At 43.6% G+C, this 13,000-nt stretch overlaps 1 protein-coding gene across 6 annotated transcripts in view; it reads left to right on the top strand.

Moving 5' to 3' along the window:
* CNKSR3 (CNKSR family member 3) overlaps positions 1 to 13,000 on the top strand; it is an 84,695-nt gene that overhangs the window by 55,137 nt on the left and 16,558 nt on the right. For all 6 annotated transcript variants that reach the window (XM_078447488.2, XM_078447492.2, XM_078447486.2 and 3 more), the window contains 3 exons: positions 4,896 to 5,098; positions 5,593 to 5,680; positions 10,720 to 10,761. In XM_078447488.2, coding sequence (XP_078303614.1) covers positions 4,896 to 5,098; positions 5,593 to 5,680; positions 10,720 to 10,761 — 333 coding nt within the window. The remainder of the gene's footprint in view (positions 1 to 4,895; positions 5,099 to 5,592; positions 5,681 to 10,719; positions 10,762 to 13,000) is intronic.

Here is a 13,000-nt window from a genome sequence, read left to right as displayed (position 1 = left end):
TTTTTTTAATACAGGGCAGCTTGTTTGAGTTTACTTTTGTTACGCTTTCTGGGAAGATCACTTTTCCATCTTTTCTGCTAAATGGATTTGTCTCTTTCAACTTGAAGGAAGGGGTTTGAGGACAGGCAAATTACTTTGCAGTCCACAATAGGAGAGGTAAGGAGGAAGGGTCTGTTAGAGGCACACGGTGCACAGCAAGCCGGATAATAAACCTAACAGCTGCCTCTCTTTGCTTTTGCCCCTTCCCTACCTCTTAAAATATTGGATAAAATGAACAAAGCTGGACAAATGCCAGAACCTAAAGCTGCATTTTATCTCCTACAATTTCCTTCTAATTTCCTTTGTAGACAAAGTTTGACCTCAGACTCATTCTGGACATGCCTTCTGCAGCAGAGTGCTGGTGAATGCATTTGACAGGAGGGTGATAGGAGAGTTCTCAAATGAGGGTGCCTTTTCCGGTTTGGGGAGGGTTTTAGAGAGCTTTATTAAAATAGCTTTTCATCTTGCTGTAATTTCCCCTTTAAATGTTCTTATTGTAATGCATATATTAATTATACTATCTATTTAATCCATTTATACTGTATAGATTTTTTTTTCTTTTTTTCTTTTTTTTTTTTTTTAATTTTTTTTTTTCAACGTTTTTTATTTATTTTTTGGGACAGAGAGAGACAGAGCATGAACGGGGGAGGGGCAGAGAGAGAGGGAGACACAGAATCGGAAGCAGGCTCCAGGCTCCGAGCCATCAGCCCAGAGCCTGACGCGGGGCTCGAACTCACAGACCGCGAGATCGTGACCTGGCTGAAGTCGGACGCTTAACCGACTGCGCCACCCAGGCGCCCCTGTATAGATCTTTGTATATATAAATTGGTCATAATTTTTTGCCTTGAACAACTCCTCCCTTGGGCAGTTAATGTATATTTGCAGTTGGCCCTGAGGTTGTATAAAAGAGGTTGTCATGTAAACTGAGTTTAGTGGATGTTGGTTTTGTGATAGACAGGAAATGAATAGAATTTAGAAGAAAGGGGGAGGAAAAAACAAAACCACTGGAAAATTCTGGAAGGAACAGGGCAGATAGAATGGATCAAAACCTAAAACTAGCGAACAGCTGTTGGTAAAGATTCCAGAACTGGTGAGCAGATGGCCCACAGATAGGTGGTCATGGATAGAGAGCAAGGGAGGGAACGCCACTGTCTTTTACAAGTGACTGGTATCGTGAGGTAGAACCAAGATCACTCTCGGGATTGAATTCAGAGTCCGAGCCCGATTTTTCTCTACCTGTCAGGGGCAGACTCTGGAGCTGCTCTTTCTAGTAGGATAGCTATTGGCTACATGCAACTATTTACATTAAAATAAATTAAAATGAAAAAAAAAAATTACCTCCTCGGTCGCCCTAAGCTACATTTCAAGAGCTCATAGCTAGTGGTGGCTAGCAGCTGCCATATTTAGACAGTGCAGATGAAGAACATTTTCATCACCGCAGCAAGTTCTGTTTGACTAGCACTGGTCCGGAGAGTGTGACTGAGAGTAATAAACTATAAACTATAATTGTAACCTATTTTCTTGGGCAAATCAACCTGTCAAGACCAAGGCAGGCGCAGATAGATTTTTAAGGTTGGTGTAGGTTAAGAAAGTGAACAAAGTTGGGATCAGCACACACATTAACTGATGCCACCCAAGTGTGTGATTAAATGAAATACTTGTAATGTGTTTACTTGTCCAGGGTGCTTCTGCGTACTTGTATACCCCTGAGATTATTCATTGTCCATAATTTACCCATCTATGGCAAGTCATTAAAAAATGTTATCTTTCTTTTTGGGGAGAAATCATGCAGGAAGAGTGATCTTTGCTGTCAGTTTGTATTTAACTTGATCCTGCTCGTGAGGTTATATTAAAATGCCTTTAGGGAGACTGCGGAATATATGTCTTAAGTTGTGACCTAATAATTGACCCAAGTCAGTGAGATGGTTTAGACTGTGTTCTCTGGCCCTCCTCAAACACATATGTTAGATCATGAACAGGGTCCGGAGGAATGGGAAGAGGAGGTAGAAGAGAAGTAGAAGATTCATCTTTAGCTAGAGTGTGTATAATTCAGGCACCAGAAGAGTAAGAATCTGCCTGTTTCCTGTTCTCCTGTCTGCTGTGTGATTTCTCCAACCAGACCAGGAAGTAATCCCTGATGGCTAACCTCTAATGAAGTGAGATCTCAGTGGAAGGGTTTCTCTAGGTATATAGAATTTCAGAGACTCCTTTCATACTCGGTGTGTGTCTTGTTGATACTTTTAATGCAGTTTCTGAAGGAGATAAGTGTTAGGGAAAAGATTAGTGGAGATAATCAAATCTGGGCTGAGAAAGTATTCATTTTCTGTCTTTTGTTGTGGGTCACTTAAGTCAATAATACTTCCCTGATTATTTTTCTACATTAGAGGCTCTCTTGAGTTCATGTAATCAGTTTCTTGTTCTCTTCTTATTGTGGAATGGAGTGGAAAGGGAAGGTATTTTCCTTCTTCTTTGCTTCTTCCCTCTATCTTGTTAAAATTGTACTCCATTATAGCTGCATCTATCTATCTATCTATCTATCCTTCTAGTCCTATGATTTGTTTTGGGTGGGAAAACAGAATCAGAGCACCTTGAGTGGAAATGAAAAGAACCAGTTAACAAGAAGCGACACTTCCCCTTTGTTTTAATATTAAAAGGGGTAGGTTTGTAGGAGATTGAGGTTTAAAACTTCTTGCAACACTAAAATGCGTTTAGTCCGCTTTGAATTCAAGAAGTAAATGTTGTGTACGGTAATAAGAGTTCCACTAATTTTTGGTGACGTCGATTATAGAAAGCTGACTCTCTTGCTTTAGTTCAGAACTCTTGATAGAAGTTGGCAGGCTGAGTAATTGACTGAATGAGGGGATAGTTCCCTTTAATCAGTCACAAGTGCTTCAAAACAAGCTTGTCATGTGGCTCTTTATCCATTCACTTGTGAGTCTTTGATTCTCTGAATTGAAAAAGCATGATGAAAATCCATCTTTGTAGTTTTGTCTTCTGTGTTGAAGGATAATGTCATATTTTAGCCTGTAGAAAATGACAGAAAAAAATGAAGAATGTAAGAGTTAAATAGAACATTGCCGTTTAATACAAAACACTTTTATTTTGAAATTTTATTTCATAAAATTATGAATTTATTATGAAAATTTTAAGGTTTACAAAAGACAGCTTCCAGTTCGTGGATCTGGGAAGGATTTTTATTTTCTTAGCCTACTTTTTTGTTGTATTCCACTCTTTTCAAAATTCCTATCTAAATTTTTTTAAAAAGCACTTTTTATTGTACTAGAGGAAGCAACGTAAATTTAAGCTTCATGAACAATTAACTGCAGTGAAAACCCCACTACGGTGTCTTAGAGTCATTGTCACCAGAAATTACTTGGGACTTTCATTACCATGCAAACATTTCTTTGAACATCAGGGGTGGAGCAGGTCAGGATAGAATTTGGGGGGAGGTAAGCATGTTGTTAGTTTGTGTAGAATCCAGGGCTGCTGGCTGCTTTTCTTTTGCTCGTCTTTACCCAGCCTATTTTCTGTCTTCTCCTTCTGCCCTGCCTTGGGCAGGGAGGGTGAAATGGAAACATGCCCCCTGGCGATCCAAACCTTGTGCCCTCCCTGTTGACTACCTTGATTGGAATCCCACCTCTCCACAGATTAATACATTCGATGACTCCGTGCTTCTATTCCCTCACCTGTAAAATAGAGATACTATCATTTCCACCTTCACGTGTTATTTACCGGAGATAATACTTGTTGAGCCCTTAGTTCAATCCCTGGTGTAGAGTAAGTGTTCAGTAACGTTGGTCGTATCATTCCCGGCTTTTAAATGGTACCACGGTCTTGTTTTGGGATGCTATTGAAACTGTGTAGTACGCCCCAGAAATATCTTTATTTTTTTTGTGAAAATAACGAAACACCAACTTGGGACATGGACGTGCAGTTCAATACAGAAGTTCATCTGTCCCCTCCCCAGAGTCATCTCAGATTTATGTGTCATCCTCTGGGATTTGTTCTTTACCTGTCACGTGAAATTCATTTTTTTCAAAGCACCTGAGTAAGATGAACATCGTCCAGAAAGAACACAGGTTAGGAACTCAAGGGACAGAAATTACATTTCCGGTGAACTGACATTTAGTCAGTGCTGCTCTGTTTCTGGGCAAGTGCATCTCACCTGATGGAAATTGTCTGCTGTGCTGCAGATACGGGTGAACCATATGCAGAACTCGCCCTGTCTCACAGTTTGTGCCCCATGGAGGAAGATGGTTCCTGCCAACCATGGTGGTTCAGGGAGGTGGCAGATAGGTGATGTGCTAGAGAGTGACCTGAGGGGGCGTTTGGCAAGGTCTGGAGACGTGTTCGGTCGTCACAGCCAGGGGGAGTGTGCTGCTGACGGCTAATGAGTCGAGAGAGGCCAGCGGTGCCACCGAGCCTCTTGCCATGTACCAGAATCCTCCCTCGCCCTCTCACCCCAACCAGAACAGAGACTACTGGGCTTTAAATGTCAGTAGGGCTCAGGCTGAGAAACTGCTCTACGTGGTCAAGGAAGCCTCCAAGAGGAGGGAACATTTGGGCTAGTATGTAAATATAAGCAAGAGCTATTCTTGCAAAGATTTGTGGGAGGAGCATTTTGACAAGGGAAGCTGGCGAGAGTCAACTCCCTGAGGTGGGAGGAAGCTGAAGGAGGAACAGAGAGGAGGCCAGTGTGCCTGCGAGTGGGTGAGGTCCGCACTGTGGGTAAATAAGGAGGATTTTGTGGCTATTGTAGGAGTTATTCAAGTTGCTCAGTGGGCTTTTGAGTTCCTAATAGAGATTGGACATTGCCGATTGTTTTGAATTCTTCCCTTTGATTTTATTTTCCACAGAATTACGGCCTTGAAACCGATAATATGAAGAACTTGGTTCTGAAACTGCGAGCATCTTCGCACAACTTACAGAATTACATAAGTAGCCGGCGGAAAAGTCCGGCTTACGATGGGGACACTTCCCACAAGCCCCCCAACGAACTCCTGACCTCTGTGGTGGAGCTAATCGGTGCTGCTAAGGCCTTGTTAGCTTGGCTGGACCGGTAGGTTACGCGTGTACTCCACTGTCCCATCAGAGGAGGCCCCAAGCTGCACACACGCCTGTCTTAGGAAAATGAGCCTCTTCATGTCCCTTCCATTGGGCCTCTCCAGGACTTCTGGATCATGGCGGGATTTTAGGGTCCCTTTGGAAGCTACTGAACAGACGAGTGGCAGGACCAAATTAAGGTCCACTTGGGGAAGAGTGGAACCCCCGTGCCAAAGGTGTTTTCGCTGCCGTTAAACGCTCATGATTATTTCGTTGGTCTGAAGGCCGTTAGTTGACTTCTGAAGGGACGTGAATTCTCTTGGCTCATTTTCTAATGTGTTTTTATCTAGCACTCCCGCGGCTCTTCTGTTCAGATTCCTGTTTTGTGTGTTAACGGGAGAGGAAACCATTGCATAACGAGTCCTTTAAACCAGCTCTGCTTGTCAGCCTGCAACGTGGGATCCCAGTGTCCCCACCCCCCTTTTTAAAAGAATGCTTGTTGCTTTCCAGGGCTCCATTTACAGGGATCACCGATTTCTCGGTAACGAAGAACAAGATCATTCAGCTCTGCTTAGACCTGACCACTACAGTCCAGAAGGTCAGTATGTCGTTGCTTTTTTAACATTGTTTCCTCCCTTTACCCTTGTCCTCTTCTTCAGAGGCACATGCAGGCATGAAGTGCCTTTTTCGCTCTTTCTGTTTCTTGCAATTTTTTCCCATCCGACCTGGGGAGAGATGAAGGGCTTTCCATTAGATGCATTGGTGCCGATGGTTTCTGAACAATGAGCAGTGGCTTTTACGTCAAAGATTACCTTTTTCTGTTTTAAAATAGTTGAGCTAATAGGCCCATACTTTCTCTAAACTGTTAGAGCACTTAATTTTTTTCATAGAAACTCCAGAGCAGCTAAGTCACGTGAAGTTAAGAAATGCTGAGGGAAGGGCCCCGGAAGGATGAGGTGGATACAGTTATGGATATGTGGCTGGAGAGACCCTCCGTTGCAACGGAGACATTTGAGGAATCTGACCAGCATGACTCTGTGCTTGTCCTGATGGAATGGGCCTATTATGTCATCTTGGGGTGTTTTCCTGGTAGTCATTTTTTTTTTTTTTTTAAGTTTACTTATTTATTTTGAGAGAGAGAGAGTATGAGCAGGGGAGGCATAGAGAGAGAGGGAGAGAGAGAATCCCATGCAGGCTCCACACTGTCAGCACAGAGCCCTGCATCGAGCTCGAACTCATGAACCCTGAGATCACGACCTGACCCGAAACTACATGTCAGACGCTTAACCGGCTGAGCCACCCCAGCCCCTTGGTAGTCATTGTTGACTGTTGGGAACTGATGATAGAAAAAACATCTCTTGGTGGGAGTTACAGATCCTGATCTGTTCACATCAGGAGCAGGGTGTCCTGTCCACCGAGCAGTCTCACCACACTTGCCCCTGCTTCTGTGGGCCTCAGCTCACCTGGCACATGATAAGTGGTTTTTAAAATTTTTTTAAATGCGTTTTTAAACAAATGAGATAATGCTTTTGACAAAGAAGCCGATGCAAATCTTTCATGTATCAGGAGAAATTTAACCCAAACTTAAGGGACACTTGAGGTATTGTTTTTGTTTTCCCTTTGGTGCTCATTGAGTATATGCTTCAGAGAGACCACCACAGGTTCAAATCCTGCCTCTACCACTGCTTAGCCCTGGGGCCTCAGACAAGTCACTTAAAACTTAAGAGCCTCATTTTTTTTTTTTTTTTTTTGTCTATAACATGGGAATCCTAATATTTACTTCACCAGATGATTTGGTAAGATTTCTACAAGTTATTGTTGAACGAGAAAAGAAGGAAAAAAAGTGGAATATAAAAACAAATGGTGACCCCCACCCCCACCCCCCCCCCCCCTAAAATACGAAAACGTAGGAAGACACGTGTTCGTAACACACACGCTATCCAAGAACCTGTGTACAAGGGAGTAAGTTCAGTAGGCAGTCCGGAGGAAAAGTCGTGTTACTTTAGCAGGGAGAGAAGTGGGGACAGAGCCTAGGAGCCAGCCCCCCCCCGCCCCCAACCCCAAGGACGAAAAGAAACACTTTTTAAAAAATTTACAAAGACCATTATGTGACCACATTTATGCATTTGTGTAAAATTAAATACAAATAATGTGAAATATTTTATCTAAAAATAATCACACCTACCTCAAAAGTTTGCTATGAAGACTAAATGCAAAGCGCAGTGCCCACAAGAAGTGACAGCATATAGTAGGAAATCTAAAAATGATGCCTTGTACTGGTTTTCTGGACACCGACTTGATGGTTCCAGGAAAGGGAGTTCACAATATGCTGCTCCTTTTTGGTTTGTTTGTTCTGTGGCTTATTTAAATTTGAACAGTTCTTAAGGGTGAAGACTGGCAAGGCGTCACTATACACGGAATATCGTTTTAGGAACGTGGGTTGAAAAAGATGGCTAGCTCCTTGAACATATGTTTTCTCTAGCGTTTGGCGAACACAGGTGCTTTGGCACGGGGTGTATTTGTGTGCACACAAATGAGAAGCAATGCACTCGATGAGCGAGCCCCATGCCTTTTGCAGGGTGCCGCCTGCATCCTGAAGGGGGGGGCCCTCACACTCCCTCCCAGCCGGGGGGGGGCGGGTGGGGGGAGTGGGGGGGGCGTGCCGTCTTCAGAACTTCTCGGCGGGAGGTCTGTTGACCTTTCCGGAAGCAACCTGTCTTTTCCGTGTATTCCTTTTATCTGGGAAGTTTCAGGAATGAAAGTTGTGTCCTTCCTTCTTCCGGTGACAAGGAACGTGTTCTCCTTGGGTCTTTATTCCTTTCGTCTCTGTCTGCAAGGAGAGACCTTTGGGTGTCCTTTCGCTCCTTTCTCTCCTCCACGGGTTGCCATCTCCCCTCCTGTTTCTTGTCACTTCGTCTGCATCCTTCCCTTGAAGGATAACGTGTCGGTCTCCTGCGTTGAGGCGTAAATCGTTGCTGCCTTTTCCCCTGGAAGGAGACTGCGCCCTTCTCGTGAGCACGCCTCGTGCTGTCCAAGTCCACGGGTGGATCTTCCGTCAGTTTCCAGTTTCTGGGCTGCGATGTCAGACCGAGGAGACTCCGGGGGAGGGGTGGGGATCTGCATCATCAGTCTGTCCTCTGCGCTGTGAGGCCATGAAAACTGCAGCAGCGGCCGTGAGAGATGGGATGACGGTGGCAGGTGCCGAGTCCCGCTGGGGGAAAACTCGGGGGGAAGGGAGCAGTATGCTAGAAAGCCCAGGAGGACTGGACAGAAAGCTGGGTGGCCACAGAAGCAGAGGAGGAAAAAGCCATGAGAGCATTTGCAGAGCACTGGTTGTGTCTCACGTGTGTGCCGCGTGCTCGACGTGTGTTGTCGCGTTTGCTTCTCCGCTGAGTGAGGTTGCATCGTGCCCGCCTTGCAGAGACAGGAGTGCAGGCAGGGAGCAGCTGGGCAGGTTGCTCAGGGCTACCCCGCTGGGGACGAGGTAGAAGGAGGACGAGCAGTGGAGGGAAGGAGCACCCGATAGCTGCCCTGGCTGGGTCCCTGCCAGGTAGGCTGGTCTGAGGCTGCGAGCCAGGTGACCGAGGAACATGACGGAGCTCAGCCCCGCCGTCTGGCTCCAGAGGGTTGATTTGGTTTCAGGATGCCTTTTTTCCATTCCATTGCCTTTGTGCCAAAAAGCATGAAATCATGCCTGCGGCTGCTTCCTCCCAGTAGAAACGGCTGTGGGAACCCGTGTTCACGGTTGCGGAAGGTAAAAAGTGAGCCCTTTCACACGTTGGCTTGAACAGTTTTGGGGAGGCAGGAGAGCACCTCTCACCCATTGGTTCCAATGCCACAGGGAGCCTATTTTCTAGGTGGCTTCTTGGACCTGTCAGGGAATCAAGTGTCAGGAACCACGAGGTCACACATCCACCTTGAATCGTGGGCTGTGGAGTACCGAGAGGAGCTCTCTGCCAGTGGGTGATTATCATTTTGGGATCTGTAATGAAAAACCATAAATACACATTATTACTTTTATTCCTAGCACAAGACTGCATAAGTGTTCTGTTCGCTAAAAATGGATACTTAGTAAATTCTGTGTTTCCGATGCTGTTAACAGGGGATGAGCCATCCACATCCCATCCATGGTACTTGGTGGTTTAGCTCTGTGGACAAGATGGAAGGTGCAAGGCACATGTTCGAGCTGGAATGATTCTGTTTTGCAGAAGTTGTTGCTCCTGTAGTGTTTGAGTTCATATCAGCTTCACGCATGTAAAAATGTATCGCTAAGTTTCTTTCTTAAAGTGTTTTCTTACTTGGATGCTCTTTTCCTGAGGAGAAGTGTAAACTTTGCAAGCAGTAGAGTCACTATTAATGTTTAACACATTTTTAATTTAAGAAGATACCAAAAATCTGATTACAAAATCATAGGGTAGAGTATCATACATTTCTAACTCCTGCCCCCCGCCCCACTCCTCAGCGGTAGCAGAAAAGTGACCTTAAGTGACTTTTGATTGAAGTGAAAATCTTTTACAATTCCAACAGAGTTGATTAATATCTTTCGTGTACATGAAATAATTAGGATGTTCCAGTTTGGGATTATACTTAAAGGTGCAAAATAAACTCTGAAGAATCCAGTTGGTCCCCTTTTTTTCTTTTTTCTTTTTTTTTCTTTTTTGTTTTTAATGTTTGTTTATTTTTGAGACAAAGAGACAGAGTGTGAGTGGGGGAGGGGAAGAGAGAGAGGGAGACACAGAATCCGAAGCAGGCTCTAGGCTCTGAGCTGTCAGCACAGAGCCCGATGCTGGGCTCGAACCCATGGGCTGCAAGATCACGACCTGAGCTAAAGTCAGATGCTTAACTGACTGAGTCACCCAGGCTCCCCAGTCCCCCTTTTTTCTGCATGTCCTCTGCTATGTAGAGGGAAACCTTTGCTGTAGGCCAGTTAACTGTGAAGGTTAGCAGTGAGAGTTTCACACTGGTGGTTTCACTGTGACCATTTTTAGACAGGACAATGGTGACTCCTATAATCAGCCAGCTGGGTTCATACAGTTCCGAGTCTTTTGTTCTTATGCTGAATAAATAATGCTTTGCACTCCAGCCCTTTATTTAACATCATCAATAGCATACCTCAAGACCAGTTTTTTGGCAGTGTGTTAATGAATGTTTTGTTGAACCTTTTTCATTTATTAAGGACTAAAATATCTGATTTAATCTCAGTGTTGCTTAAAATAAACTTCTGTGGCTACATTTACTCAAGCCTTTATTTGAAAGCTATTCTTATAGAAGCAGGCCCAGAGCTAAAAGATTCCTGACTTGTTGGCCAAGTGCTGGCTGAGCACGGGGTCACATTTGGGAGCCATTGTCAGGTTTCTTTCTTGGACTCGACTTCTGCTTTCTGGCTCTCTGCACGGTATAGATGGTGGGTGGATTTCAGTTCAATGTTTTTCATAGGTTTTCTGATGAAATAATCGGTCAAATGGGTTCCTTGGATGATAAGCTTCTTTGGTCAGGAGAGAGCAGAGCCTGAGAAGGTGTTGGGTGCCGGCTCCGTGCCCTCCTCATCCCATACAGGGCTGTTTGGGCTGCAGGGGGAGGGGCATGCCAAGTTTCTAGCTGTCTTACAATTTTCTTTTTTCTTCTTTCCTTCTTTAGGATTGCCTTGTAGCAGAAATGGAGGATAAAGTTTTAGCCGTAGTAAGTATACCTTTTAGAAGTGACTGTAAAATTCCTTTTCCCAAACGAATGGGACTCACATTAATTCAAGTAAATATTCTGTGGCTAATGACTTTAGGATATACTTTGAAATATTGGCTCTTTGGGATTTGAGTCTATTAATTTAGGTAGAAAGAGAAGAGTAAAAGTAATCTAGCAACAAGAAAATTACTGTGAAAATTCCTCTGCTTCACTTGGGTATATGGGGGTCTCTGTTTCCTCCGAACATTTCATTAGGTACAATTATACTTAAATTACTAGCCAGCCTGTTAATGAGGGTTACCCTGATCTGTAAATTTCACTTTAGGAACGTTATGATTAAAAAAAAAAAAAAAAAAAAAAAAATCCTTGGCAAAACCCTTCTGATGGCAGGGGGATGTGCCGTGATTGTTTAAAGAGCATTTTGTAACCATTCATCATCGCTTCCTCCCTTTGACATAAGCCAGCCTGGGCCCTTTTGATAAGGCCTTCCTCCTACTGATGTTGAGGAATTTAGCAGTGAAACTGCTATAAATATATTTTCCATAAATAGGAGGCTAAACAAATTGAGGGAAGGTAAGAAGTGTCACTTCTTGGATTCTCCCCCTTGGGGGAAAAAAAAATCACTCTTTGGAATTTCCTGATTTCCTTGGTGGTTTGATTTTGAAAGGTTAGATGAACCTGGGGGAAACAACAACACGTAACCAGCACTTCATGGGGATCTTCATGTCTCAAAAAGTTTACGTTGTCAGTGTTTGGGGTCAGAGAATGTGAACCATTACTAAAAAGATGGTTACCCCTAAATGTAAAATACAAATCTATGCATCTCCTGGATGATAACAGGAGAAAAATCTAGGTTGACCTTGTGTTTGCTGGTGAGTTTTTAGATCCAGTACCAAAGGCACAATCCGTGAAAGAAAAACTGATAGGATAGATCTCATTGAAATGGAAAACTCTGCTCCATGAAATGCAGTGCTAAGAGAATGGAAAGACAAGCCACAGACTGGGAGCAAGTAGTTTTAAAAGGATAAAGGATTTGTATCCAAAATATACAAAGAACTGTTAAACTCAACAGTGAGGAAACAACCCAGTTAAAAAGTGGGCAAAAACTCTTAAAAACTGAGAACAAACTGAGGGTTGATGGGGGGGTGGGAGGGAGGGGAGGGTGGGTGATGGGTATTGAGGAGGGCACCTGTTGGGATGAGCACTGGGTGTTGTATGGAAACCAATTTGACAATAAATTTCATATATTGAAAAAAAATAAAATAAAAAATAAAAAGTGGGCAAAAGATGTGAACAGACATCTCACCAAAAAGGTACGCAGCTGACAAATCAGTATAGGAAAGATGTTCAGCATCGTGTTTCATTAGGGGAATTGCCAATTAAAACAACAGTGAGATACTATACACACCTGTTAGAATAACTGAACTCCAAAACATGACAACACCAAATGCTGGCAAGGATGTGGAGCAGTTGGCACCCTTGGTCATTGCTGGTGGGAACACAACATGGTACGGTCACCTTGGAAGGCACTGTGGCAATTTCTTACAAAACCAAGCATATGCTCACCCCACGATCTAGCAGTTGTACCCAATGAATTAAAAACTTGTATCCGCAAAAACCTGTACAGAATGTTACAACAGCTTTATTCCTCAATTCTGCAACTTGGAAGCAGTCAAGATGTCCTCCAGTGAGTGACCAGATAAACATCCAGACAATAGACTGTTACTGAGCAGTAAAAAGAAATGATCTAAAAGCCATGAAAAGATATGGAAGAACCTTAAATTCATATCACCAAGTGAAAGAAGCCCGTCTGAAAAGGCTACATGTTGTATGATTCTAATTATTTGATATTCTGGAAGAGGCAAAAACCACAAAGTCAGTAAAAAGACCAGTGATTGCCAAGGGTTCATAGTGGGGGAGGGCGGGAGAGATGAATAGATAGAATGGGGGTTTCAGGTAGTGAAAGTGTTCTGTGTGATACCGTAGAGGTGGAGACATGACGGTGTGCATTTGTTGAAACCCACAGAACTATATACCGCAAAGAATGAACCCTAATGTCAACTACGGACTTTTGTTAATAATAAGGTACCAATTTTGGTTCATCGGTTGTAACAAATGTACCACACTAAGGCCAATGTTTTTATATCTTATTATTAACCCTGTTATAACTGTATTGGAAATTGTGTTGGGGTGGGAAGGAAGCACATAGAAACTCTGCACTTTATGCTCCGTTTTTCTG

The sequence above is a fragment of the Panthera onca genome, chromosome B2 (assembly GCF_046562875.1).
Source record: "Panthera onca isolate mPanOnc1 chromosome B2, mPanOnc1 haplotype 2, whole genome shotgun sequence".
In the NCBI taxonomy this organism is placed as follows: domain Eukaryota; kingdom Metazoa; phylum Chordata; class Mammalia; order Carnivora; family Felidae; genus Panthera; species Panthera onca.
Note: the sequence above shows the minus strand (reverse complement) of the source record. Positions and strands in the feature narration are given on the sequence as shown.